General features: G+C 38.2%; 2 protein-coding genes and 1 long non-coding RNA gene across 3 annotated transcripts in view; 2 read left to right on the top strand and 1 right to left on the bottom strand.

The window, feature by feature from the left end:
* Nucleotides 1-285: 285 nt before the first annotated feature.
* Nucleotides 286-7,635, top strand: LOC137176898 (1-phosphatidylinositol 4,5-bisphosphate phosphodiesterase delta-1-like). Its single transcript, XM_067582927.1, has 14 exons — nt 286-455; nt 1,113-1,341; nt 1,492-1,621; nt 1,985-2,213; nt 2,930-3,131; nt 3,783-3,927; nt 4,029-4,181; nt 4,292-4,543; nt 4,653-4,797; nt 5,451-5,567; nt 5,708-5,859; nt 5,989-6,121; nt 6,647-6,796; nt 6,988-7,635. Exons 1-14 carry the CDS (start codon nt 299-301, stop codon nt 7,074-7,076), a joined length of 2,283 nt encoding a protein of 760 aa, XP_067439028.1. The 5' UTR covers nt 286-298; the 3' UTR covers nt 7,077-7,635.
* Nucleotides 7,636-8,367: 732 nt separating this feature from the next.
* Nucleotides 8,368-26,416, top strand: part of LOC137176923 (uncharacterized) — a 156,814-nt gene continuing 138,765 nt past the window's right edge. The window contains exons 1-2 of the long non-coding RNA XR_010925891.1: nt 8,368-8,531; nt 8,606-8,763. This is a non-coding gene — a long non-coding RNA (uncharacterized lncRNA). The remainder of the gene's footprint in view (nt 8,532-8,605; nt 8,764-26,416) is intronic.
* LOC137176922 (hydroperoxide isomerase ALOXE3-like) lies at nt 10,818-19,157 on the bottom strand. The gene is made up of 15 exons (XM_067582959.1): nt 19,012-19,157; nt 17,804-18,002; nt 17,215-17,416; nt 16,994-17,075; nt 16,764-16,883; nt 16,571-16,674; nt 15,916-16,082; nt 15,534-15,677; nt 15,130-15,333; nt 14,785-14,871; nt 14,401-14,570; nt 13,384-13,505; nt 12,046-12,146; nt 11,627-11,797; nt 10,818-11,476 (listed from the first exon to the last, which is right to left on the bottom strand). The coding sequence occupies exons 2-15, from the start codon at nt 17,981-17,983 to the stop codon at nt 11,297-11,299; spliced, it is 2,034 nt and encodes a 677-aa protein (XP_067439060.1). The 5' UTR covers nt 17,984-18,002; nt 19,012-19,157; the 3' UTR covers nt 10,818-11,296.

Genomic DNA, 26,416 nt, shown 5'->3' with positions numbered 1-26,416 from the left:
TTTGTTGTCACAGCGTAGACCTCGACTTGTTTTCATGTTTAATGCTTTGAAACTTTGCATGGTGTGGGGCTTTTGATCAGCCTGCCATGGTTGCATTTACCTGACAAAACATGGCATGGTTTGACATTCATTCTGAATTGTCTGATGAGATAAATGCAGGTTAAAGAGGAGGCAAGAGAGTAATATGTCAGTCAACTGACATATGTATCGTGTAAAATGGGTTTCAGCTTTGCAGAAATCTAGCGTATAACCTGTTGAACGTTACTCTCTGCTGTTTCTCTCTCCCTGTTTGTCAGGTATGGAGGACGACCCGGACCTCCAGTTCCTTCTACGGGGAGGAGACCTACTCAAGGTCCGCTCCTCATTCTGGAAGAAGACCCGCCATTACAGACTCAAGGAGGACTGCAGGACCATGTGGTACAAATCGAAGAAAACCTTCAAGACAAAGCAGACCTGTGAGTGCTGTCCCAGCATCCCAGCCGCATGTCTGTGAGATCTGCCAATAAACTTCTTGCACACATCTGTCCGGTGTTGTGGTGGATACATGTCTCACGTCTCCTCTTTACCTGTGACTTACACATACAATTGTTACCTAACAATGTCCAACATATGTGCGTTTTAAGTACCGATACAACTAAAACCATCTTTGATGGTGAAGTGGAGGACTGATCATAGAGCTATAAAAGATTATTTCTGTCTGAAAGGCCATAACATAAATAACTGGGCTGCTTGTGATGGCAATATGTTTTGTGGGTGTGTTTATGGAAATAGTTTTTTATATTATAGTGCATGGAGGAGTAGTTTAAAATAGCCTTGGCTATAATTTCTGCTTACATTACATCCATAAACTGTTCTAATGCAGTCACAGTCTGATAACTGAAGTATGATGATGCTTTTATTGCTGTCGCCATGTGTGATAACATACATCCAACAAGTCTTTATATGAATGACTTATCTTAAACAGCAGCTGTTTGAAAATGGTAAAGTTCAGTTCCCAGAAACTTGTAAAGAGACGTCAGTAAACTGCAAATGGCATGCTTCATACCTGACCCAACGGCAGTAAAGTCCTTTATTTTTATGGCCTTTATACGTCCTCGTTTATATGTCCTCAGTTTCACTTGATGACATCGAGGAGGTTCGAGAGGGCCGTCAGTCGGAGGGCTTGAAGAAGTACATAGAGGAGCAGATGGAGGGCCGCTGCTTCTCCATCATCTTCAAGGGGCGCCGCAAGAAACTGGATCTCATTGCCAGCTCAGAAGAGGAGGCCAAGCAGTGGGTCAGCAGCCTGCAGAAAATGGTCTCCAACATAAACAACCTCAGCGACCAGCAGAAGGCAGACCAGTATCCTTGTCATGACAGTGGAGGTTATTCTATGAATCTGACTGATTTACAATTGGTATCAGTGCTCAGCTTCCACAAGTGCCCATGTGAGGTGAATGAAAACCTATTTGTACATGCACATATCCAATCCTTACATTGAAAACTTCTCAGCTGGATCATCAGCTGCCTGATGAAGTCAGATGAGAACAAAGATGACAAGTGGAGTCAGTCAGAGGTCAAGAACTTCCTGCAACTGATAAACATCGAAGTGGACGACAACTATGCAGAAACACTCTTCAAGGTGAAGCCCTCAGAGCTTTTTGATGGTTTCTAATGATCAAAATCACTTGTAGATGTCCCAAGGAGCTCTAAAAACAGATAAGTCATTGCAGCAGGGTCAGTGAGTGGATGTAATTTAACACCAAATTACATTTTAAGTCTTCTCACCTAAACTGAAATAATCCAATCTGTTTGAAAGTGGCTAGGCAGAGCTCTCACTGAAAAGAAAACCGTTGTTAAATTGATATTTTGGGTGAAATGTGGTAATTATCAAGAGTTCTCTGCAATAAAATAATAAATGTGTGTGTCACCTTTTAATATGAAGTTTATAGCAAGTTAAATATGAAGTGTGAACTGACTTTCATATTCCATCTCCATCATACAGGAGTCCAACAAATCAAAATCTGGATACTTGTCTGCAGAAGAGATCGAACATTTCTATGACCTGTTGACCCAACGGAAGGAAATTGGGGTGCTCTACAGAAGGTATGCTACAACCACAGGCTTCATGAGCCCTGAAAACCTGGTGGAGTTCCTGATGAAAGAACAGAGAGAGAAAACAACGCTGGCTGACGCACACAAGATTATTAAGAAGCATGAGCCGGATGAAAGAGGTTAGAAACGTATTTTGAGATGACACGTTTCTGTTTCTGGTTGTAAGGAAGTGATGGAGACTGTGTTTTCTTTGCATTTGTATTTCAATTCTTACAAATTTAGAATCATTTGTTTAGGTGGGTTGTTTTTTTTCTTTTTTTTGTCTCCCTCTGTGTATGTGTGCAGCATCAATCTGGTGTCTAAACACAAAACAAAAAATGTAAATAATTCTACATTAAACACCGGTTTCTATAACACAAAAAATTTATATAACATGTAACTTCAGTAGGTAAATGCTAATGTGCTACTACAAGTTAGAAATTGACTGTAAGAAAGAATTTTCCAAGTCAAATATAACACTGAGGAGCCAGCTAACCAGCCAGCCTTTTGAATGGCAGCTATTAATTTTAACCTTCAAGATAAACTTAAAAACTATGCAAAACAGAATGATAACACTGTATTTAGTGTCAGCAGTGCTCTTAGGAATAAGTAATGTATTAGATCTCTGTTTTACATACATGATGAGGACATGTTAAATCGGGTTTGCAGAGCCTCTTGTGCTCTTTCACTTTTTAGTGCGTACCGTCTCTTCAACAAGGATCTGTTAGCTTAGACTCCGATATGAAATGAGCACAGGAGGAAATCACATCCTCTAAAGGGAGTCATTATATCTCTGACATACTTTGAATCTTTGATAAACGCCTTGTTACTATTTTCCCGCCTTGTCCTCATTCAGCCAAAGAGAAGAAGCTGCTGTCCAAAGATGGTTTCCTCATGTACCTGCAAAATCCAGAGGCCTTGGTCCTCAATCCAGAGCACAAGAAGGTGTACCAGGACATGAACCAGCCTCTCAACCACTACTTCATCTCCTCCTCGCATAACACCTATCTCATGGAGGATCAGCTCAAAGGGCCCAGCAGCACCGAGGCTTATATCAAGTAACAGCTTTCATTGCACCTTTAAGAATCTGTCCGTGAAGTCCCTCAGTCGTTTCAGGTGCTGTAGCTGTTATATACTGATAAAATCACTGCAGTCTGCAGATATTTATTCAACATTTCACTCTGTGGGAGGAGGATGAGAGCTGCAGGATGTCTCAGTTTGAGCACCTGTTCTTAGGCAGATTGAGGATGCTGTTAAGTTCATGCAAACACATGTCTTTTAATGATTAGGAGTGCGCTGCATTTCAACATGTTAACATCAGAAATGTCCAGAATTAGTAAAAAATATGCCTGTCAGAAACAAACCACTGCATCCCCCCCCCCCCCCCAAAAAAAAAAACAAATATCAGACAGAAAAAATTGCACAATGGAGGTGTGGAAGATGAAGACTGAGATGCAGAAAAATCCACTTCTGTATTCCACTAATAGGAACAAAGTATGAGATTTGAGCTTTATATGATTTAAATTAAAGCAATTTACACTGACTTTTTAAGCATTTTTATGCATGTGCAGTATTATTTTGTAGTCAGATGAAATTTCCTCCATAATGCATCTTAAAATCAAGTCAGTAGAGTAAAAATGCTGATTACTATATAGAACCATTTTTGGTTCAGATATTCAGTCACCTCATGCTAGCTGTGACTCTCTCAGTGCTCTGAAGAAGGGCTGCCGCTGTGTGGAGCTGGACTGCTGGGACGGATCAGATGACGAGCCAGTGATCTCTCATGGCCACACACTCACCTCCAAGATCCTCTTCAAAGACGTGATCGAAGTCATCAAGGAGTATGCCTTTAAGGTGTGTTTATCTTTATAGTTTCCAGTAGTCTCAAGTATTATCATAAAATTTCCAGTGAATACTCCTCTGCTCTCTCCGTGCGTCTGGTCTTCCTGTCCCAGACGTCCGATTACCCAGTGATCCTCTCCCTGGAGAACCACTGCAGTGTGAAGCAGCAGAGAGTTATGGCCCACCATATGACCTCCATCCTGGGCAGTGCACTTGTCACCTCTCCTTTGGGGGAAGGAATGCCCACAAACTTCCCTTCTCCTGAGGTTTTCTTTATTTATTTTGTCCTTTGGTACTTGTCAAGACTGAAAGATGGTTGAGATGATACCAGTAATTCACAGAGCTGCAATGTTTTCATGTGCTTGCCTACCTCCAGGAGCTAAAGCGGAAGTTCCTGATTAAAGGGAAGAGGTTAAACAAACTTGAGACCTGCTTTGCTACTGAGGCGGCCACTGATGAGGACACCAATGTGACGGAGGAGGAAGAGTCCAGTGATGAGGATGAACAGGAAGAGGAAGAGTTCAGTGATGAGGATGAACAGGAGGAGGAAGAGTTCAGTGATGAGGATGAACAGGAGGAGGAAGAGTTCAGTGATGAGGATGAACTGGAGGAGGAAGAAAAGAGGAAGGTGGGGGTGACATCAAGGGAAAGTTAATGAATTGGCTCAGTTAACATGTTTTTTTAGAACTATCAGATATTTATTTTTGTATTGCCTTTATCCTCCATTTAATGTGTAGAAACTAGCGAAAGAGCTGTCCAACTTGGTGATCTACTGTGAGAGCGTCCACTTCCACGGCTTTAAGCATGCCAGAAAGAACCAGAGCTTCTACGAGATGTCTTCCTTCCAGGAAGGAAAGGCCATGGATCTGGCAGAGAAATGGGGTGAGGAAAACATTGTGACAGGTGTTTTAGTGTCATGATTTATTTTAAGAAGATACCAGTGAGGATATTTTATAGATTTCTTATTGGTGCTTTGTAAAATTCCTGTAAATTTGTCTCTTGAAAGCCTCGTTTTGATTTATTATGAAGCTCACATATATGGCTGAGCTGGAAACAACCGTGTAAACACAATTTCTTCCATGGCAACAATGACCTTTTAGTCAAGATATTGGCCTAATCCCTTAGTAAATTAAAATATAGTTACACAACAATAAAATGTAATCTACAGTATGGGAAATCTAAATTTTAAAAACCTGCCTCATTGTTTAAATATGTGTTAACATTTCTAATAATATATAAGTGGAAGTTTATTCTAAATTTGCGAATTTACACTTTTAAATGTCTCATTTTCATTTAAAAACCTGTAGAGCTATTTTGAGAAATATCAAGTCATGTTACTTCAAATCATCCTATTTCCACTCATACATCATTAACTCTAAATATACTCAAGAAAGAAACACTCACAAACAGTTGTTGTCCTTCTGTTGTGATTCCAGTTATAATGGTATCTTTCTCAGGATCAAGTGTCAGTATTCTGTATCTTGTGTTACCAAATAGAAAGTAGAAACTCTGTTATTTGGTCTTGTTTTCAACAGCTAATGCCTACATCCATCATAATGTGGACAAGCTGAGCCGCATCTATCCAAAAGGCACCAGGACTAACTCGTCCAACTACAACCCAGTACCCCTGTGGAACGCTGGCTGCCAAATCGGTACATAATGCTGACACATAGAGGAGATTACAACCTGTCACATACTCAGTCCTGTCTGATAATCCAGCAATCACCATTGGAAAATGAGACAATTATGTATTTTACACTGTCCATGCATCATCTTATCTATTCCCTCCCAGTGGCCTTAAACTTCCAGACGACCTGCAAGAACATGGATTTGAACCAGGGCAGATTCCTGATCAACGGGAAAAGCGGCTACATCCTGAAACCGGCCTATATGAGGGGCAGATCCACAAAATTCAACCCCAAGCACAAGATGCTCTATATCACGGTGAGGCTTTCACTGTGAAGAGATACACCTGTAGGTGTTATTCCCAAGCATTTGTGTCCTATGCAGTAAAAACTTCATATCGAGAAGGATCTGTATTATCTGATGTGATGCATCTCCACCTGTCACCAGGTTATATCAGCCCAGCAGCTCCCCAAAGTGAACCAGAAGAAATCTTCCATTGTTGACCCGCTGGTTAAAGTGGAGGTCTACGGAGTGCCAGATGATGAACAAGTGCAAGAGACCAGTCATGTTGAAAACAATGGTACTTACTTCGCTTTTAAAACATTATTTTTCAATGCAGCTTACGAAATCAGATAATTGTCATATACGCGTTTTGTGTTCCTGCATCCATTTTATACTTTTGCTGTAGTATTTTCCTAATTCTAGCTGATTTTTAGCTGAACATAGCCACAACACAGCTACAGTGAAGTTCAATATTTTTCTGAAACATGAACTGGAAATATCATATGACTTAGAATTTAACAGCATGGTTTCTTTCTAGAGCCATGCTTGAACATGTCATATACCAATAGTAGCCTCAATGGACCAGAATGCAATTGCGCACACAAAACAAATGTTGCATTTTGAGTCAGGTGACTGTGGCTCGCTTTCTGGGGGTAGTTGAAAGGCATTCTGGGAGATATGGGAAGCCTCTGAGGTAGACGAAGCAGGTTAAAGAAGCACAAAATAACTCCTGGAATGCGCTAAACATGAGAAAAATAATGACACAGAACGTCCATGAGATGTCAGATTACTGACGGTATATTTCTACTCTTTTCCATTGTAGGTTTTAACCCAAAGTGGAACACAAAATTCCAGTTTGATGTGCACGTGCCAGAGCTGGCACTGGTGCGCTTTGTTGTGAAAGACCATGACTCCATGTCTGCTAATGAGTTTGTTGCACAGTACACACTTCCATTCAACAGCTTAAAAATGGGTGAGTTCATGGACATTTGCAACCTTCTTCACACTGTAACCCAAAGATACAAAACCATCAATAGCTCCATGTTTTCTTACTTCATAAATAATCAGAGATAGGAACTATCTCTTCTCTGCTCAAGAACTCGCTGCGCAAAGAGCTCTTTATATTCACCTTTCTGACTGCATCCACTTTGTGCTCCCATACAGGATACAGACATGTGCCTCTGCTTGATAAAAACGGAGACCCTCTCCCCTCAGCTGGACTCTTCGTACCGCATCAATGTCCTCGATGTTGAATAAAATGTTACCGCCTGGCTTTGTCTCGTTGCAGGACACTAGGACTTCCATCACATAGCTATGTTTTAGCTATTTTTAATTGAATTTTGTATTCTTTTTTTTTTAAATGCTCTTTAGCTGTAGTCCATAATTAACTTGTTGGCTTAATCTAGTAGTTTAAGCAGAAAGATTACATTCTTCTCATGGGACAGTAGTGTCAGTTTAAACTAAAACTCTCCATCTACAACTGGAAATAAGTAGTGTTGGTAGGTGGGTACATGCATGCAAATACTGCACATACACACACTTCACAATGCTGCATATGAATCACATTACAGGAACTATTATTCAACCTTTTTTAATTGGTTTGTATGAGTTGCACTAGTGATAGCATTGATTTTTTTTTTTTTGTAGACAACATGTGTCCCTCATTTCTGGTCAGTTAACATATTGTGTATTAAAATCTCTTTATTCAAATGACCAGTTCATGAATTCTGGATAAACTATGTGCTTTGTTTTAATCAGTACTTTTAGTCAAGTATGAATCATTTTTCATGTAACATCAGAATGACTACTTATTTATCTTTTCGTGAATCAAGATGAAGATAAAAGTTTTCAATATGAACACCTGTCTCAATCTGTTTTATTGTTAGATTAATTTTTAGGCTATTAATCCAGTGGTACCGAGTAATTACATCTGTTCAATAATATATAACAATGCCATAACAAAGTGTAATAGTCTGCAGTGCATGCAATAGGAAATTTAACCATTTTCAACCCCCACACAGGCTGAGTCACTTCAACTGCTCCACAGAATAAAATTACCTAGTGTCCTTCCTCCACACAAAAATGTGTTTTCCTTCTTGTTCCCTCTGTTGTTTTAGCTTCACTGTGCAGAATATTTTTATAGCCTACATGGTTATTGTACAGAGATTGTTTCCTGTCATCAAATGTCTGATTTAAGTGTTCATAAGTGGGATTGCGTGTGGAAAGAAACTTTCCACAAATTAATGAAATAAAATTATTTATATCTATGTTATCTGAAGAAAAAAGTCGTTTGGATTGCAAATCCGAGGGCACAGTTTACAAATCCGTGAGAATAAATAACATTACTAGAGAACAGAATACAGCTTTAGTGCCTTCCCAAGGAGAAACAGTCTTTTACTACTTTACTTGTTCCTTATTTAATTTTTAAGGCGGTCTTTCCCATTTTCACAACTTCCCCAAATGAGTGAAACAGCGCCCCTCTGGGTTGTAACGGCTGTTGCGTGTCAGCCAGTGTAAGCGGTCAAAAAGAGTATTGCACCTTTACCGACGCTTACAGAAAGGTAAACCAGGTGAAAGTTAACAACCTTTGATTAAAAATGAGCCAACTATCAAACATTTCGATACGGGCATTGTCATGGCACGACGACAACTGTGAATGGACACGTCTCTGGAAGAAGAAACGGAAATGTGAAGCTTAAAACACTCTGGTAAGACGACAAACAATAGAAATTTAACTTAATTTAAACAGAAAACAAAGTTAAGCTAGCTTGTTTTCCACCAGCTCACCTGCCGTTTGAAACGGACAGAAGAGAGGACATGAAGGACGTCTGTCAACAAGCAAACAAAAAGACTGTCAAAGCAACAAGTGCAGTGGGACATTCATTCATCCATTCATGAAACTTCATTTCTGTGAAAGACGAGAACATGGACTTCAAAAACGTGAGTCAAATACACCCTCTCTATCTTTGTGTCTGTATCTTTGTTTCTTCGCTCGCTTCGGTTTCTTTCCTGCTGGTTAAATGTCCCGCCGTGGCTCTCTGTGTGTATTTAACTCTTTGCTGTGTTGTTGTTGATGGTTTGGAGCTTGTTGTTTATTGTTTGTCTGGACGCTGAAGCTGTTGTGTTGTTTTTTATGGTTTGGAGCTTGTTGTTTATTGTTTGTCTGGACGCTGAAGCTGTTGTGTTGTTGTTTAGGGTTTGGAGCTTGTTGTTTATTGTTTGTCTGGACGCTGAAGCTGTTGTGTTGTTGTTTATGGTTTGGAGCTTGTTGTTTATTGTTTGTCTGGACGCTGAAGCTGTTGTGTTGTTGCTGCTGTCTGTGGAGCCCGCCGAGGCTTTGAATAAGTTGTGTTTGCTGGTTGTTAAATCACATGTTGCTGCTGCTGCTTGTCTGTGATTTGTGTTTGTTTGGGGCCTGTGCAGAAGCTCTGCTGGTTGGTCCTGAAAATGTCTTCATTCATGACTTGTTTTCAAGCTGTGTTGTATACATTTTAATAACTGTAGTAACTAACTATAGTATTGCAGACCTTGAGGGATATTTTTTGCCTGACAAGCATATAAATGAAGGTGTGGAAGTCATGTGTTTGATACATGCATTGATACTTAATGATGTGAACATAAGGTTTTAGATCTGTGTGTATGTGTTTTCAGAGTTTAGAGTTGCAAAGATTAGTAAATTAATCCATTAGTCAATCGACAGAAAAATAATCAGCAACTATTTTGATAATCGATTAATTGTTTTAATAATTCTTAAAGCAAAAATGCCAAATATTTGCTGGTTCCAGTTTCCCACCTGCAAAGATTTGCTCCTTTTCTGTGTTTTTATGTGCTTGTAAATTGAATAGTTTTGCATTTTGGACTGTTGGTCAGACAAAACAAGACATTTGAAGAGGTCACCTTGGGCTGTGGAAAATTACAACAGCCATCTTTCACTTTCATCTTACATTTTATAGGCTAAACAATTAATCAACAATCAATTAATACATTTTTGCAGCTGAAAAGTCAGCCTGTCTAGTCAGGTGACAAAGGCAATTAAATACCAGAGATGCAGTATTTTCCTGCAGTCCAACTGCATTTAATAAAGTATATGCATATAGGCCTCCCAAGCTCCGTAGCAAGGGAGAAGCACATTGATAGACTCATACAAACATTTTATACTTTCAGCCTCCACCAAACACAACAGTCAAACAAACAACTTGTGCACAGTCATACTTTGTGTACAGACACCCGTTTCCTGTTATGCCCGTCTGTCACAACTTTCACCTCTGGTATTTAGTTCCTCCTCTTCAACTATCACTTCTTAGAATCAGGGTCACTGTGATCTAAAGATAACCTTTTCTGTTCCTTCTTTCCTAACAAACTAGACATAAATCATATTCTTTAAGGACAAAAATTGATCAGTTGAATACACTTCTATACAAGATTAATAATCATTAAAACATTATATGATAATACAGTGTTTTTTGAGAATGACTTTAGGCAGCAGATAACAGACAAAACAAGAGATTTCACCTCAGTAACATCAGTTAAAGGTGGGTAGGCTCCTAAAGGTGGATAATGATATTTGATGGAAAATTATTATTTTTTTAAATACTGCATTTTCATAGGTGGTCTTCGTTAAGGTTATTCACCTTTTTAGGGTGACCTCTGAGCATATGTAGAACCTGGAACTGATCCTTGAGCATCTAAGCCCTGGCTCTAGTCCTGCATTGGGTCAGGCTTAGGGTCAGAGGTCAGGGGTCATAAGAGAGGACTGGCAGGATTACCCATTTTCGAGTAGGACAACATCAAACTAATCATATGGGCTTTTGATTTTTGTTAATAACAATCAAAACATTGTCTATAAAAAATTTTCCTCCCCTGTATAAATCTTTGTGACATACATTTTTGAGCAGTCGGTTTATTTGATTTAAACATTTGATAGAAAAATGTGAAACCCTTCAACCAAAATCTGTATATAAAATTTTAATTAGATTTTTATTGTAGATATTTAAAAAGTTAAATTGAAATTAAACAGTGAACACAACTTGTAAGAAAGATAAATACAAATACATGAAGTCATCAAATGTTTTCTACAACTCAGAACAGACAGGCTCACATACAGATCATGCTATTTGTATTGGTTACATGCATCTACAAAATATTCATAGATGTTGGTTTAAGAAATACATGATTTATTGATTCTTGTGTTGAGACTAAAAAGAATTTAAAAAATGGTAAATTGCCAAGTTTAGTTCTTGTAAGAAGATTTTGTATGTTAGAAGCTTAAAAAGAATTGTGCATCACAACTCAATACAGCTGCAAAAAAATGGCATACAATGATGATGTTTGCATTACATTACAGTTTTTGCTTTCCACTTTAATATCAGCTCAAACTAAAGAAAGTTTTTTTTTTTTTCATCATGCCTCCTTTAATGTAAATGTGAGGTTGAATTAGACCAACAGCTAATCCAGAGGTCACACCCTCTGATATTCAAAGGGCCACACTATTTTCCACCACTGCTGGGTCCAGGTATGTGTATGGGATGTCCAGTCTCTTGTTTCTGGCTTTGATATCTTTATTTAAATGTTTAAGGTCTTCTTGAAAAGCATGAATCCTCTTGCGGGGAACTTCCTCAGTGAAATGGTCCTCTGGGTAATGGCCAAGAGGGACCTGCAGATCAACAATATGTTTAAAATAATTTATTTCAGCCTCATTTAAAGGTTATAGAGGGTGGAATTTGGCTGTAATGACAAAGCATTGAAAGTACTGTAAACACATAAACATGATTTTAAATGTACATTTTCAGCTGTGAACACTTACAAAGTCAGTGGAATGCCTGCTGAGGAGCCACATGGTGCTCATGCCATGAACTGTTGTGCTGATGTCGGGGAACGTCTGCAGCATGGTGGCCTCACTCGTTGTCCCTTTTTTGGTAGGCGGAGGCCGTTGCAGGGAGATAGGAGTGTTGGGCATCCAACCACCATAGTCATACTGCAGTGAATGCATGATTGATGGATGGCTGGTTAGTAATAATTATTTGAAAGGTAACACTATGAGCATACTGATAAGTTAATGATAGTTATTATTAGTTTAGTTAAGATATATGTCAAAACTAGGACAATAAATGGAGCATGTTTTTATGTTATTTTATATTAAGGCTTCTCTCCTCTCCTCAGTTCAGTATACCATGTCAGAAGAATTAAGCCATTCATGGTCATGGTATAAATGAAAGGATTCACCTGTCCGGAGCTGACAACAGAGTGTTGGCCTGAGCAGGTGAAAATAACCATGGTGACAAACTTGACCAACTCAGCCACAGTGCAGAAACTGTTGGGAATTCCTGAAGATTCATGAGAATAAATAACATTACTTAAACAGAACATAATACAGCTTTAGTAACCAACAAGTGCAGTGGGACATTCATTCATTCATTCATTCATGATACTTAATTTCTGTGAAGGACAAGAGCACGGACTTCAAAAACGTGAGTCAAACACACCCTCTCTTTGTGTCTGTATCCTTGTCTCTTCTCTTGCTTCGGTTTCTTTCCTGTTGGTTAAACGTCCCGCCATGGCTCTCTGTGTGTATTTAACTCTATGATATGATATGATATGATATGATATGATTCATATGATATGAGGTGAAACGATGATGCCAAGTACCTGGTGAAAACGATCTCTCTGTTTGTTATAAGCTCTGTTTTAAAACCAGAGTGGAAATAGAAAGCCTGGAACAATAAAATGTTTCTACTGACCTATAGCTACAGCTTGTAATCATTGATGGAGCTATGAGTTCTGAGTTGTACCAGCACATTCTATAGGAAAATGTCAAAGTATCCGTCTGTGAACTGAAGCTCAACAGAAAGTAGGTCATGCAGTAAGACAATGACACTAAACACACAAGTCATTCTACCAAAGAATAGTTAGAGCAGAAGAAAGTTAATGTTTTGGAATGACCGAGTCAAAGTCCTGACCTTAATCCTAAAGAAATGCTGTGGAAGGACATGCAAAAAAGCCCACCAACATCCCTGAGTTGAGACTGTTCTGTAAGGAGGAATGGGCTAAAATTCCTACAAGCTGATATGCAGGGCTGATAAATAGTTACCGGAAACGTTTGGTTGAAGTTATTGCCGCAAAAGGGGGGTCTCACCAGTCACTGAAAGCAAGAGTTTACATACTTTTGCCTCCTACAAATATGTTAGATTAGATAATTTTCCTCAATAAATAAATGAAAAAGATGAAAAAAGTGATTTTTATTGTTTCACTTGTTTAATTGGGTTCCCTTTATATAGTTTTAGGACTTGTGTAAATATCTGATCACGTTTTAGGTCATATTTATGCAGAAATACAGGAAATTCTAAAGGGTTCACAAACTTTCAAGCAGCACTGTATCTGTATCTATATGTGCATTGTTTTCTCTGAACAAATATCTGCTTAAAGTTTACTAATTGAATCAAACTTTGTTGGTAAAAGGACCATTATATTGTATTCCACTTGCCTATGAGATAAATGATTTCTCATATTATTCTTTACACCCACATGTATTGTTATAATGGTCAGGTTTTTGTTTAGGTGCACCTGTGCTGTCTTGGAGAAGGAATCCATGCTCAAAAATGTGCACAATCCAGCTCTGCAGTTCGGAATCTTCCTGGACCTCAGCATCATTCTTGTAGTAGTGTTGGAGCAGTTCCTGCACAAACCTATAAGACACATTGATATGGTTTATAATATCACATTCTTACTTAAATAAATAATTCCAATTCAATCTCTCTATATAAAGCAGGGAATCTCTGTCTGTCTGTCTCTGTGTCTGTATGTATGTATATGTGTATGTGGGTTTCTCCTTCACGTATCTCGAGAACTGTTCATCCAATCTACTTCATACCCGTGTACGGTAAAATTCCTGCATGTTTCAAAGGCAGACAGCATATATATAAGTGAGAGTCCCACACTCCTCACTGACCTCAGTCAGAAAGCGGCAGGAGTCGAAAAAAGAAGCTCTGCATGTCACCGACTCTCTGTACTTAAGTTCCCTGAGAGGCTCCCTGCCCCGGCATGCACCATGCAGGCTGACCCGCAGTGGTGACACTTCATGTCTGTGACATATTCTACAGATATAGACACTGAAACCATAGAGAAAGGTGTAATGTTGCTGGCATGATGTTAATATGACTGTCAACAGATCATTTTCTCTGTCTATTTTTGCTGAGAACCACATGCGTCACGTGGAAAAAAATAAGTGAGACCCCGAATTTCTAGATGACATGCCGCTCACGCAGGCTGTGTGGCTGCTCTAATCTGTTAACATGGGTGCCAAAATTAAAGAGGTTCTGCGATGCACATGCACTGCTCACGCAGGCTGTGTGTCCCAGGCATCAGGCGTTTAGGGAGCATCGGTAAATTGTAGCGTCTGCTAATAGTCTGCATAAGAGGCGTTTAGGGGAGGGGCACAACTCTCTCTAGGTATTGAGAAATCGGCCCATTCTGAACAGGCACATTTTGATAGGGCACTGCACTAGTTCCCCTAATAAGAATTCATCATAGATAAGTGACAGACCCCACCTGTGAAACCACAATAAAAGTCCCTGTCACTACCTGTGGATGATATCCCACAGCCTGAGTCCATCATCTCTGTAGTAGAAGTTTGGTGCAGAGTGCAGTCCACGCTCAGCGATGTCATCTGGTATGCAGAGGGAGCTGTAGGTCAGTGAGGACTGTGCTCTCCTCAGGATTGTGATCATGCCCTCTCCACCAGAAGCTGCAAACTAGGAAACAATAAAATGTGTAAATAATGTTGGGAGCAAATACAGAAGGTGATATATGCCCCAGAGAGCTCAATGAACAATAGTCTAAAACATGCTTGTGTTTTCAGTATTTTCAGTTGGTCAAGATGCTCTCTTCATTAGCTTGACTTTTTTCACGTTGCTGTGAGATGAGCTCTCTCGTCTGCACTGATGTGTACAGTTGGTGTTTTCTTACCTTTGTGAAAACTCCGTCATGCGATATCAGTAGTTGTCGGGCTAAGCTGTTGATCTGTAGAGTGTAACGAGTGTGAGGAATGAGGAGCTGAGGAAAAAATGGATATTCCTTAATATCTAGTATTATCTTTTTTGCATCTACAGAATTTTTGACACATGCAAAATAAACACAAAAATGTGCTGGCTTCAACTTGGGAAGACACAAACATTAGCAAGAGGAAATAATTGGAAGCAGGATCACAACAGCATGCATTAGATCATAGCACTACATGCCATGGTGCAGCTAAAACAGATTACACCTGGCTCATAGAAAAACACCAGAAGTTCAGTCTCTCATCTCATTTACCTTGTACAGTGGATGTACCTTAGGTACATTGCGCAGCAGTGACACTGCAAAAACTTCAGCCAGCAGGTGAGTGCGCAGCAGGTGAAAATTGAGTTGATGCATGTTGAAGTCTGCGCTTCTCACAAAAATCTTGGCTGTCAACCAGTCATACTCAGAGTCAGTAGGCAAGAAGATGGGATTGTCTTCTGCTGGCTTCTGCTTCAGCTATAGGAAACAAAAGGGAAACATGGTTGATTCATTAAACTGATTGATTATATAATCCATAACAATGCTTTAAGAACTTTTCATGTAGTTTATGTTTGCTTTTAAAAAATGTTTTATATTTTAGGGATATGATGTCATGATTCCCATGTGGGTAATTAATAAATACTGAGCGAGCCAGGAGCTCTAAGCTTCCAACTCACCTGAATAGCAATGGGCATCAGCTCATCATCAGAAGTTCTGTGGAGCAAGACGAGGGGAGCTGCCAGGTACTGCTTCTTGTCATGGATGATGTTTGTCTTCACTCCATCCAAAAGCTTGTAGTCACACAGGAATATGTTTCCTTTCTATTGGAAATATCAGAATAACTCTCATCATACACAACACCTTGGAATAATTTTAGTAAAGATGATGAATTACTGAACTTTAAAGGTCTAGTAAAACGGTGAGGGTCACTTAGGGTTACAATAATTTGATGTTTTGTTAACTGGAACAGGTTTGTTGCTTGTCTCTTCTTAGAAATGTCACTATTGTTTCTATTAATGAATAATTAAATAAAAATAATCAGTTGTAAGAGGTAATCACCTGCATTTCATCCTCTAATGTCCACCGACCAGTGGGGAAAACCATGTCATCAGTGACAGGGAAGTTCTCAGGCAGGACTGTACAACGCTGGATCATCATGGGGTTGACACCGTTTAGGAACTGGTAGCCAAAAAAGGCGTCGTTCCTCCAAAGCTGTTGAACACGATCTGGAAAAAGAACAAGTTTCAACCTCAAGGTGAAACACCTGCTGTTCTGTCTATCTTTGTTGCTAAGATTGTTCAAGGTGTCCACTTGCATATTTCAAATCAAATTTTCACTCAAACATGTATGGATGTATTTGAAAAGCTGACAATTTGAGTAAAGAACAAGAAAAATAAGTGAATCCTACTACTATAGTTTATTTACTTAGCCTCCAGAGCTGGTGGAAGTCTCCCAAGGAGCAACTTCTGGAAGCTAACCAATCAGAACAGAGTGGGTTCATCGGAAGGGGGGCCTTAAAGAGACAGGAGCTAAAACAGCCTGTTTCAGACAGAGGCTGAACTGAGGGGCTGCACAAAGAGCCAGTATAAGATAAATAAGGAGTTTTCTGAACTGTAAATCATGCAAAGATATTCCAGTAGAGCCCCAAAATAAAAATATAGAACTGGAAATGTGCATGATACATCCCCTTTAACCATCCCTAATGGTACAGTACCTGATATATCCGTCCGCCTGGAGCGGTACACTTGGTAAATATAATTCATACTAGTCCAGTTGTCCTTGCGGTCAGACAGTCCTTCCAGTTTCAGCCATGTTATCCTATATCACATAAACAATGGGGGGTACTATTTTTTTATTTTTTTTATCATTTTGATGGATAAATAATGGAAAGAATTTGAAGACTTCACCCTGTGGCTCCAGTGAATCCCATCTGAATAGTTGTGAAGGAGAAACGGACCTCAGAGGGCAGACAAAGAGGGCTATGTGCTTTTACACAGTGGGGTATTCCTTCTAAATATACATCCCAGCTGAGAGACAGTAGAGAGGAGGACATGGGTGAGTGGTGGTACGGAGGTTTAGATTTATGTCAAATCTGGGGTTGATAATGCAACAATATGTGCAAACTCAGCGTTCTCACCGATAGTGCTCCTTTCTCTGGTTTAGCTCCTTCTCCCTACTCTTCCTGCTAAGATGATGAGTGTCATCAGAGTCTTTTAGAGCTGAAGAAAAAGAGAATATACAGAATATGGGCATGAAATGACTGCAACATTTCAACAGAATAACCAAGCCAAGGTTTAAAGTGATTGAAATTGTGTTGTCAGTGAGGATGTACAGAACACAAAGTGGATTTCCACAAACCAGTTGCCTCTCTGAGGTAAACCTTTCTGTCATCAATCCAGTGGTAGACAGGAAAGTTGTACGTGTCTCCCTCTGGAGAGTTGACTTGCACCCTGGCAAGGAACCAGGAGTCTTCAGATAATGAAGGGTCATGCTGTTTGTGTAGCTCTATCATGAGCAGCTTGCCAAGGGAAGTAGAAGAGGTCACAGAGCAGATAGACACCTGGAGAAAGAGAGAGTTTAAATACATGTGAGATGATCTTTGCTGGAGAAATTTTTTCGGCTGAACTGACTGCTTGGTGTTCTTTGTTTTTTATGGCGGTTTGATGTTACAAAAGGCTCCCTCACAAAAGATTGAGTTTCAGAGGACTTCTCTCTTATGCATGGTAAATCAGCATTGTTGGGTCATTGGCAAAGACTGTATAACCTTGTAGCTATGGGAAAAGTCAAAAGTCATGACATGCACCCAGCAGTATCACCAGTACACCCTCATCAACAGAGACTAAACACTAAACTGCACGGTCACAAAAGTGTTGGTAAGTGATAAACATTTAAACATATAGTATGATATACTGTAGACTTGCTGGTTCCAGTAGTAAGTAGTTTTTACCTTTGACCCTGTCTTCTTGTTTTTCTTGTTGAAGGGTGCCCACTCTTTATTGTTGCGGAGGGAGGAGTGTGTGTCTATCTGTCCACCTGTTCCAATCAGCCTGATGTAGATGTTGTTGAAAGTGTTGTCATGGTTTATGTTTTCAGTGATTACAATCACTTCATATTTATAGATTTTCATTCTGGAGTGAAATGGACACCTGGTAGGGAATGGAAAAAATTACAGTAACCCATGTCAGCATAGATTATGTTCATTACATGTATCTCATCAAATAAAGGTTTTGAATTATTTTAATCAGGAAAAAGCTGTACAAGTTAAATCTTCATTATTTATGATTATTATTTAGTAATCTGACAGATAAGTATAATGTGCAGTGAAACCAAACATCACAGAACCTCAGGCGGGACATGGAGGAAAATATTAAAGGTGGGAGGGGAAAAAATTACCTACTTGTGTGTTGTCTTGCAAAACTTTTGCAGTTTGCCGAGAACATTTTTGAGTTATCCAGAGAAATATTTTGATTGTTTCACCAGCAGCAACAACAACAATAAGACTCCTGGCCCAAATATTTGAAATTAAAAGTGCCACAAATGTTAACAGACTGACAAAACCTACATGCACAATTTATACGTCAAAACCATTTAATATGAGTAGAAAAAAATACAGGCCCTCAAACTGAGAGTGTCCCATGTACAATACCTTTTCCACTGTGTCAGAATACCGGTCCTGACCTGTATCGACCTGTATCGTCTTGTAGCCTCTAGTTAAAATGGTGCATTTAATATTTCCAATATTTTTCTGACCCAAGTCAATAGTCCTTGCTTTAAATGAGCAGTATGTAAATAGTGGGTATTAAATACCAAATAAAAATGCTTACAGTACAGCCATATCTGGATTAGCAGCCACTCATCTGGCTTTAGTCAGTCAAGTTGGTGATGATTAATATTGAAGTTTCTACTTTTCGATTGCAATCAGTATGGTTTATATCACCCAAGTTTACTGTGTTTAAACACAAACGCCTTGCATACCAATGCAAAGTCTGTCTTTTTCCTCCAATATAAAATATTTTCTTCCATGTCCCTTCAATGGATCTGAACAATACAAACACTCATAGTAAATGCATATTATTCATAGTGTTCAAGTGTCTTGAATAAATATATGAGAGTATTATTATCATTCGAAATTATTAGCAGCAGTATATTTCTTACCTCTTTTTGTGATGGTGAGATTCCTTTGAGATGAGGTGTCTTCAGTGATGGCAATGAGCTTTACTTGCTCTTTTTATACATGCATTTATATGGGAGTGGTCACAGACATGTGCCATTTCCTAGAAAATGGATTTACTACCATTGAAGTTGAGACCATTGATACTCAAAAGGGAACTTAAAAATATTTTATTAGCAACAGAAGAGATTTCCCAGATACTCTACACTCTATTTAATTTACACAGTAGAACAGTAGGTTTTTTTTCTGTGGTCAAAACATCTAGGTCACAATTTACAGCAGAAAGAAATTGAAAATTACCTTAATCCTTGATTTTTAATGCCCAAGTCACTGGGAATGCATAGACATTTGTGTAATATTTAAAAGTTAGCGGCATGGCTATAGGGATGACAGTGTTGGTTGGTCAGTCCACCAAAGTGGTGGACCAACATGTTATCTGTTTTTAGACAATACCCAAGTCCTGTCAGGTTTGTTAGCAGTTTGTAACTGCAGCAATTTATATTAAATGTTGAGAATTAGATTAATTTTGTTTGTTGTGTAGGACACTACAGCCTTTTCTCTAATTTCTTGGATAAAACAACCTTTCTTTAATCTCAAATTGAGTAGGTGAATGAGTACATTGAGAGTGCCTCACTCCTGGACCCCAAACTGACCTCTTTGCCAAGTGGGTGTCTGTTAAGTCAACCATACACTAGAAGACTTTGAACAGAATTTGAAAAGACTTTTAAAAGACTAAAGTTTGACACCCTCTCACATCTAAAGAGAGTGTGTTATAAGTCTCTGAGTTTTTAGTCATAAACTCAGATTTTGCAAAGACTGGGGATCTTGCAGGGTCACTATTTGCAAAACTACAACTAGATTCCTTTTGAGATTATTTCCCATCCTGCTTCTGGTGGAAATTTACAAGATGAAAAACTGTTCATGTAACTTGTAAAAAGGGAAGCTGAAGGAAACGAGAATGCTGAGCTTTCAAGCTTTCATCACGAGTTATTAATAAAACCATCAAGCACATCTTTTTAAGAAAGTACTCTAGCAAAACTCTCATGGTTTTATTCAGACATTGAAAATTTGTCTGTGTGAGTGGAATCGTTTGAAAAGTTGTTCTAAAAAGGGAAGCTGACGGAGAACGAGAATGCTTTAAAAACACACCCACAAAGGGCAACCATTTACTGTATACTGCTGTGAGAAACTGAGTACATTATACGCCGAATTAAACACCAATCAATGGAGCAGAAACAGAGGCCACTTTTGGTCACAGCTGCCTTTGTGTGTGCAGTGGTTTGTTCTGAAAAAACAGCCAAAAAGAAAATGTAAATCAATTAATTCATTCAGTTATAACTGAACAACAACAACTGTGAAGAGAAACAACAGACACTACATGCCGATTGTTCCTGTTATTAACTCATTTTCATTTAACGTTTTTTTTGTTTTTTTTTTTTACAAATAAAAATATATTTGGGTTAACGTTTCTTAGATAATATCAACTAAGACAATCACATTTCAGACGGTGTCGTCCTGTAATTGTATTTTTACACCTTTAAAACAGCTTCACAGTTTATACAGCTGCCTACAGAAACCACCTTCAACCATTAACTGGACACAGCACCTTCAACTGCTGGATGTTGGAGTATTTCTGTTTGAAAACGCGCAAACTGCACGAAATACCGTAGAAACAGCAGCAGCCTGGACAAAGGCAGAAAGTCACAGGTTTAACTCCTCCAACTAGCATGAAATCATACGTGAAAAACCAGTAAATACACTGCAGACACACAGCAGCTCTTTCTTTAATTTCTTGGATAAAACAACCCTTCTTTAATCTCAAATTACGTAGGTGAATGAGTACATGGAGAGTGCCTCACTCTTGGACCCCGAACTGACCTCTTTGCCAAGTGGGTGTCTGTTATGCCAACCATACACTAGAAGACTTTGAAAAGACTTTTAGAAGACTAAAGTTTGACACCCACTCACATCTAAAGACAGTGTGTCATAAGTCTCTGAGTTTTTAGTCATAAACTCAGATTTTGCAAAGACTGGGGATCTTGCAGGGTCACTATTTGCAAAACTACAACTAGGTTCCTTTTGAGATTATTTCCCATCCTGCTTCTGGTGGAAATTTACAAGATGAAAAACTGTTGCTGAGCTTTCGAGCTTTCATCACGAGTTATTAATAAAACCATCAAGCACATCTTTTTAAGAAAGTACTCTAGCAAAACTCTCATGGTTTTATTCAGACATTGAAAATTTGTCTGTGTGAGTGGAATCGTTTGAAAAGTTGTTCTAAAAAGGGAAGCTGACGGAGAACGAGAATGCTTTAAAAACACACCCACAAAGGGCAACCATTTACTGTATACTGCTGTGAGAAAGTGAGTACAATCAGCCACCGTCAGTAATCAATACAAACACACATTATTATGCTGTAAACCATTGATCAAAACAATAACTACAACCTTATCATACTTTATTAGTTAGCTAGTGATTCTGTAGTGGTGACAAAACATTAAAAAAATATAAATATTAGCAATATTGAATTAAACTGAAGCTCCCTTCACTCTTTGGGGAAAATATTACACCAAACTCCCTTTAAGAAATATGACATATTAACAATTCTTTAAATGTCCACAAAAACACACAACTCTGGAAACACAAGATAAAAGGCGTCGCCTTATTCGCTTTTTCTGGGTGAATAAATGTTAATGTGACTTCTAAAAAGGGAAGCTGAAGGGGAACAAGAATGTTGAGCTTTCGAGTTTCACCAGGAGTCATTAATTAAACCATCAAGCACATCTTTCTAGGAAGGTAGTTTAAAAAACACACACAAAGGGCAACCATTTACTGTATACTGCTGTGAGAAAGTGAGTACAATCAGCCACTGTCAGTAATCAATACAAACACACATTATTATGCTGTAAACCATTAATCAAAACAATAACTACAACCTTATCATACTTTAGCAGTTAGCTAGTGATTCTGTAGTGGTGACAAAACATTAAAAAATATAAATATTAGCAATATTGAATTAAACTGAAGGTCCCTTCACTCTTTGGGGAAAATATTACACTCCCTTTAAGAAATATGACATATTAACAATTCTTTAAATGTCCACAAAAACACATAACTCTAGAAACACAAGATAAAAGGCGTCATATGTCGACAGTCTTCTTGTCAGTTTGGTATTAATATAATCTATCAAGATAAACTGTATTTCTGTACGAACATTATTTTGGATTTTTGTCGCCTCAACTCACTATCAGCCTCCGTTGGTCAGCTGCGCTGTTTTAGTGGGAGAAGACTGTGGGAATGAGAGGTGAACTGTTACAAAAGTGAAAATTCTCACTAAAATACGCGCTGGTTGATAGATCAGATACACGCCGAATTAAACACCAAGTCACAACATTACAGTAACTACCCAGTTTGCTGCTTCCCATTTGCTGCTGGAGAGAGTGCTCCCTTGTTGGTTGCCAATATTCACATCATTGAACTTCACTATTTGCATGAGCCGAGACTAAAAATATGTAGTGATAATATGATAATATTATACATGTTTGATTTTATCTGAACATCAAGACAAGAAAAAGACTAACTTAAGAAAGCTCACACTAAGTTTTTTTGACCACCTTATACCAAATGATCAAGATGACAGGAGCATGCCACAACTCTAGCAAAAATCTCATGATTTTATTCAGACATTGAAAATTTGTCTGCGACAGTGAAATCGTTTGAAAAGGCCAGCATTAGCAGGATACTATGCAAAAGCTTTAGTTGCTACTAGCAGATATTACAGAGGGAACAAATAATTGCAAAATAAACGTTTCCTCATTATGTTGATTAAAGAACATGATCATTTTCTACAAAACTTATTTGCTGATGCAAATTAGTTGTAACTTTTAGAGGACAGAATAACTTTCTGCATTTTATTGGCCTCAGTGGATGATTTCAGGTTCTCAAATTCCTGTATTTCACTCATCATCTCCTTCAGTTTTCTTGTGACAGATGCAATTTTATCTAGAAGGTGGGTTTCTGTTCCTTGTAACTTGTTTCTTAACTGTGAGTTTAGTTCACTAACTTATTGCACATCACCCTGTCACAGGTTTCATGGAATATGTGTTGAAGGAAATGAAGCAGCTGATTTGTTTCTTTGTTCTTCTTCTTCTTCTTCTTCTGCTTCTACAGTGAGAAGTTTTTCACCTATATTGTGCTATTCAACCAGTCTAATCTCATCACGCAGCTACAGTAAATGGAGTTGGTCACATATAAAAAGTGAGGAAATGGATAGTTATGACAAGATAAATATTTTCTGTTTTCTGTTCTCTGCAGGGGAAGAAGTGTATATAATTCAGGGAACTCAGATGCCAGTAAAATTAGTTGAAAAAAACGCTACAGAGGAGAAGTTATGTAGTCTTCATTAAAAATAATAATTTTTATGTCTACCACCAGGTAGGGTATGGTAGAAAAGTTATTAACAACTGTTGTAAAAAGTTAGGATGATTATTATAACCAATTTTGTTTTTCTTTATTTCTCATGCAGAATACCATCTAATTGACATTTGTATATTTATTAGCCTACATGAATATAAAGTAATGAAATGGAGAGCTTTGCGATGTGCTGAATTTTATTGACTGTCTCAAAATACAGTACAGCTGCTTCAAATGCAGTGTGCGCAAATTTTTGAAGCATTGATTGACTTTTGTCAATGACAAGTTCCTTCTTTTCCCCGGCGGCTGAACAGGTGAAGAGAGCAGTGATCCTTTCCTTAGATTTCTTTCCCCCCTTTTATTGTCATAAGCTTCGAGGAGACTGCGTTTGTCAATGAGAGAAAATGACTTTCTGTTTCCATCATGATTTCACTTACTGCAGGTTACCATGAGGCAATAATGGTGTCACAGCTGCTTATTGTGTCATATGAAAAGACCCAGAATGAACACTGTAAGCATATATTTTACGCTGACAGCATAAATTTTGTAGAGGAATGAGTCCCAAGCTTTTTGATCACCATAAGCAGTTGACCACTGTAACCGTGATCACTATAAGCGGTTTCTACTGTATAAATTTAAACACAGCAGAAAACCCCTTTGGTTGTTAAATCACCTGTTGCTGCTGCTTGTCTGTGATTTGTGATTGTTTGGGGCCTGTGCAGAAGGTCTGCTGGTTGGTCCTGAAAATGTCTTTATTCACGACTTCTTGTCAGGTTGTGTTGCATGAATTTTAATAACTATGGTATTGCAGGCCTTGAGGGATATTTTTTCAGTGACAAGCATATAAATGAAGGTGTGTAAGTCATGTGTTTGATACATTTGATATTTTATGTTGTGAACATAAGGTTTTAGATCTGTGTGTGTGTGTTTGCAGAGTTTAGATCTGCAAAGATTTGTCAATAAATTGATTAGTCGTTCGACAGAAAAATAATCGGCAACTATTTGATAACTGATTAATCCTTTTAGTCATTCTTAAAGCAAAAATGCCAAATATTTGCTGGTTCCAGTTTCCCACCCGCAAAGATTTGCTCCTTTTGTGTGTTTTTATGTGCTTGTAAATTGAATAGTTTTGGATTTTGGACTGTTGGTCAGACAAAACAAGACATTTGAAGAGGTCACCTTGGGCTGTGGAAAATTACAACAGGCATCTTTCACTTTCATCTTACATTTTATAGGCTAAACAATTAATCAACAATCAATTAATACATTTTTGCAGCTGAAAAGTCAGCCTGTCTAGTCAGGTGACAAAGGCAATTAAATACCAGAGATGCAGTATTTTCCTGCAGTCCAACTGGATTTAATAAAGTATATGCATATAGGCCTCCCAAGCTCCGTAGCAAGGGAGAAGCACATTGATAGACTCATACAAACATTTTATACTTTCAGCCTCCGCCCAACACAACCATCACACAAACACCTTGTTTGCAGTCATACTTTGTCTACAGACACCGGTTTCCTCAAAGATAATTAATAATACTTCCATATGTGGCGTCATGCCCGTCTTGTACAACTTCCAGTTCTTGCATTTAGTTCCCCTTCCTCAACTATCACTTCTTAGAATCAGGGTCACTGTGTATCTAAAGATAACCTTTTGTTCCTTCTTTCCTAACAAACTAGACATTGCCCACACGAACAAGGTGTGAGACGTCTTGGTGACACGTCCGGGTGAGACATCTTGCTTAAAAAGAGAATAATGTGGTTACAACATATAGGCTAAAGGCCAATAGACAGAGTCAAGACTGAGTCATGTTCTTTAAGGACATAAATTGATCAGTTGAAATACATTTCTATACTAGATTAATAATCATCAAAACATTATTATAATAATACAGTCTTTTCTCCAACAGTACACTTCTGATTATGATTTCCTACACACAATAATGAAAATAATCATTTGTAGTCCTAGTAGAATTCAATCTTTTCAGTATTCAATACTGATCTGTACTGTACCTGTATCAGAACTTTGTAGTACAGTAGGCTATATATTTTAGTATGCTGAGAAAATGCATAAGAAATGTGTCTTAGTCATGCATTGGATTTTTTTCTGAACAAATACCTGCTTAAAGTTTACTAATTGAATCAAACTTTGTTGGTAAAATTACCTTTATGTTGCATTACATATTAGTTCTTTATACCCACATGTATTGTTATAATGGTCTGGTTTTTGTTTAGGTGCACCTGTACTATCAAATCTATCTTCTCTTATCGGACCTTTTTTTCTCCCTCTCACTCTCTTTTATTAGCAAAGAACAATAGAAAACATACAGTATACTGTAGGTGGCAGCTTCTCAGTTGTAGTCAACTGTAGCAAATTCATGCCTTGGGGAGAAGAAATGAATTGAAAAGAAAATGACAGTAACTCATGTCAACACAGATTACGTTCATTACATGTATATGTCAAAACCATTTAATATGAGTAGGAAAAAAATACAGGCCCTCAAATTGTTAGTGTCTTATGTACAATTCCTTTTCCATTGTGTCAGAAAACTGGTCCTGACCTGCACTGTGTCCTCTTGTAGCCTCTAGTTAAAATGGTGTATGTAATATTTTCAATAGTTTTCTGACCCAAGTTAATAGTCCTTGCTTTAAATGAGCAGTATGTAAATAGTGGGTATTAAATACCAAATAAAAATGCTTACAGTACAGCCATATCTGGATTAGCAGCCACTCATCTGGCTTTAGTCAGTCAAGTTGGTGATGATTAATATTGAAGTTTCTACTTTTCGATTGCAATCAGTATGGTTTATATCACCCAAGTTTACTGTGTTTAAACACAAACGCCTTGCATACCAATGCAAAGTCTGTCTTTTTCCTCCAATATAAAATATTTTCTTCCATGTCCCTTCAATGGATCTGAACAATATAAACACTCATAGTAAATGCATATTATTCATAGTGTTCAAGTGTGCTTTAAAT

The sequence above is a fragment of the Thunnus thynnus genome, chromosome 24, assembly GCF_963924715.1.
Source record: "Thunnus thynnus chromosome 24, fThuThy2.1, whole genome shotgun sequence".
Lineage (NCBI taxonomy): Eukaryota > Metazoa > Chordata > Actinopteri > Scombriformes > Scombridae > Thunnus > Thunnus thynnus.
The sequence above is the reverse complement of the archived record's forward strand: the minus strand, read 5'-3'. Positions and strand labels throughout refer to the sequence as shown.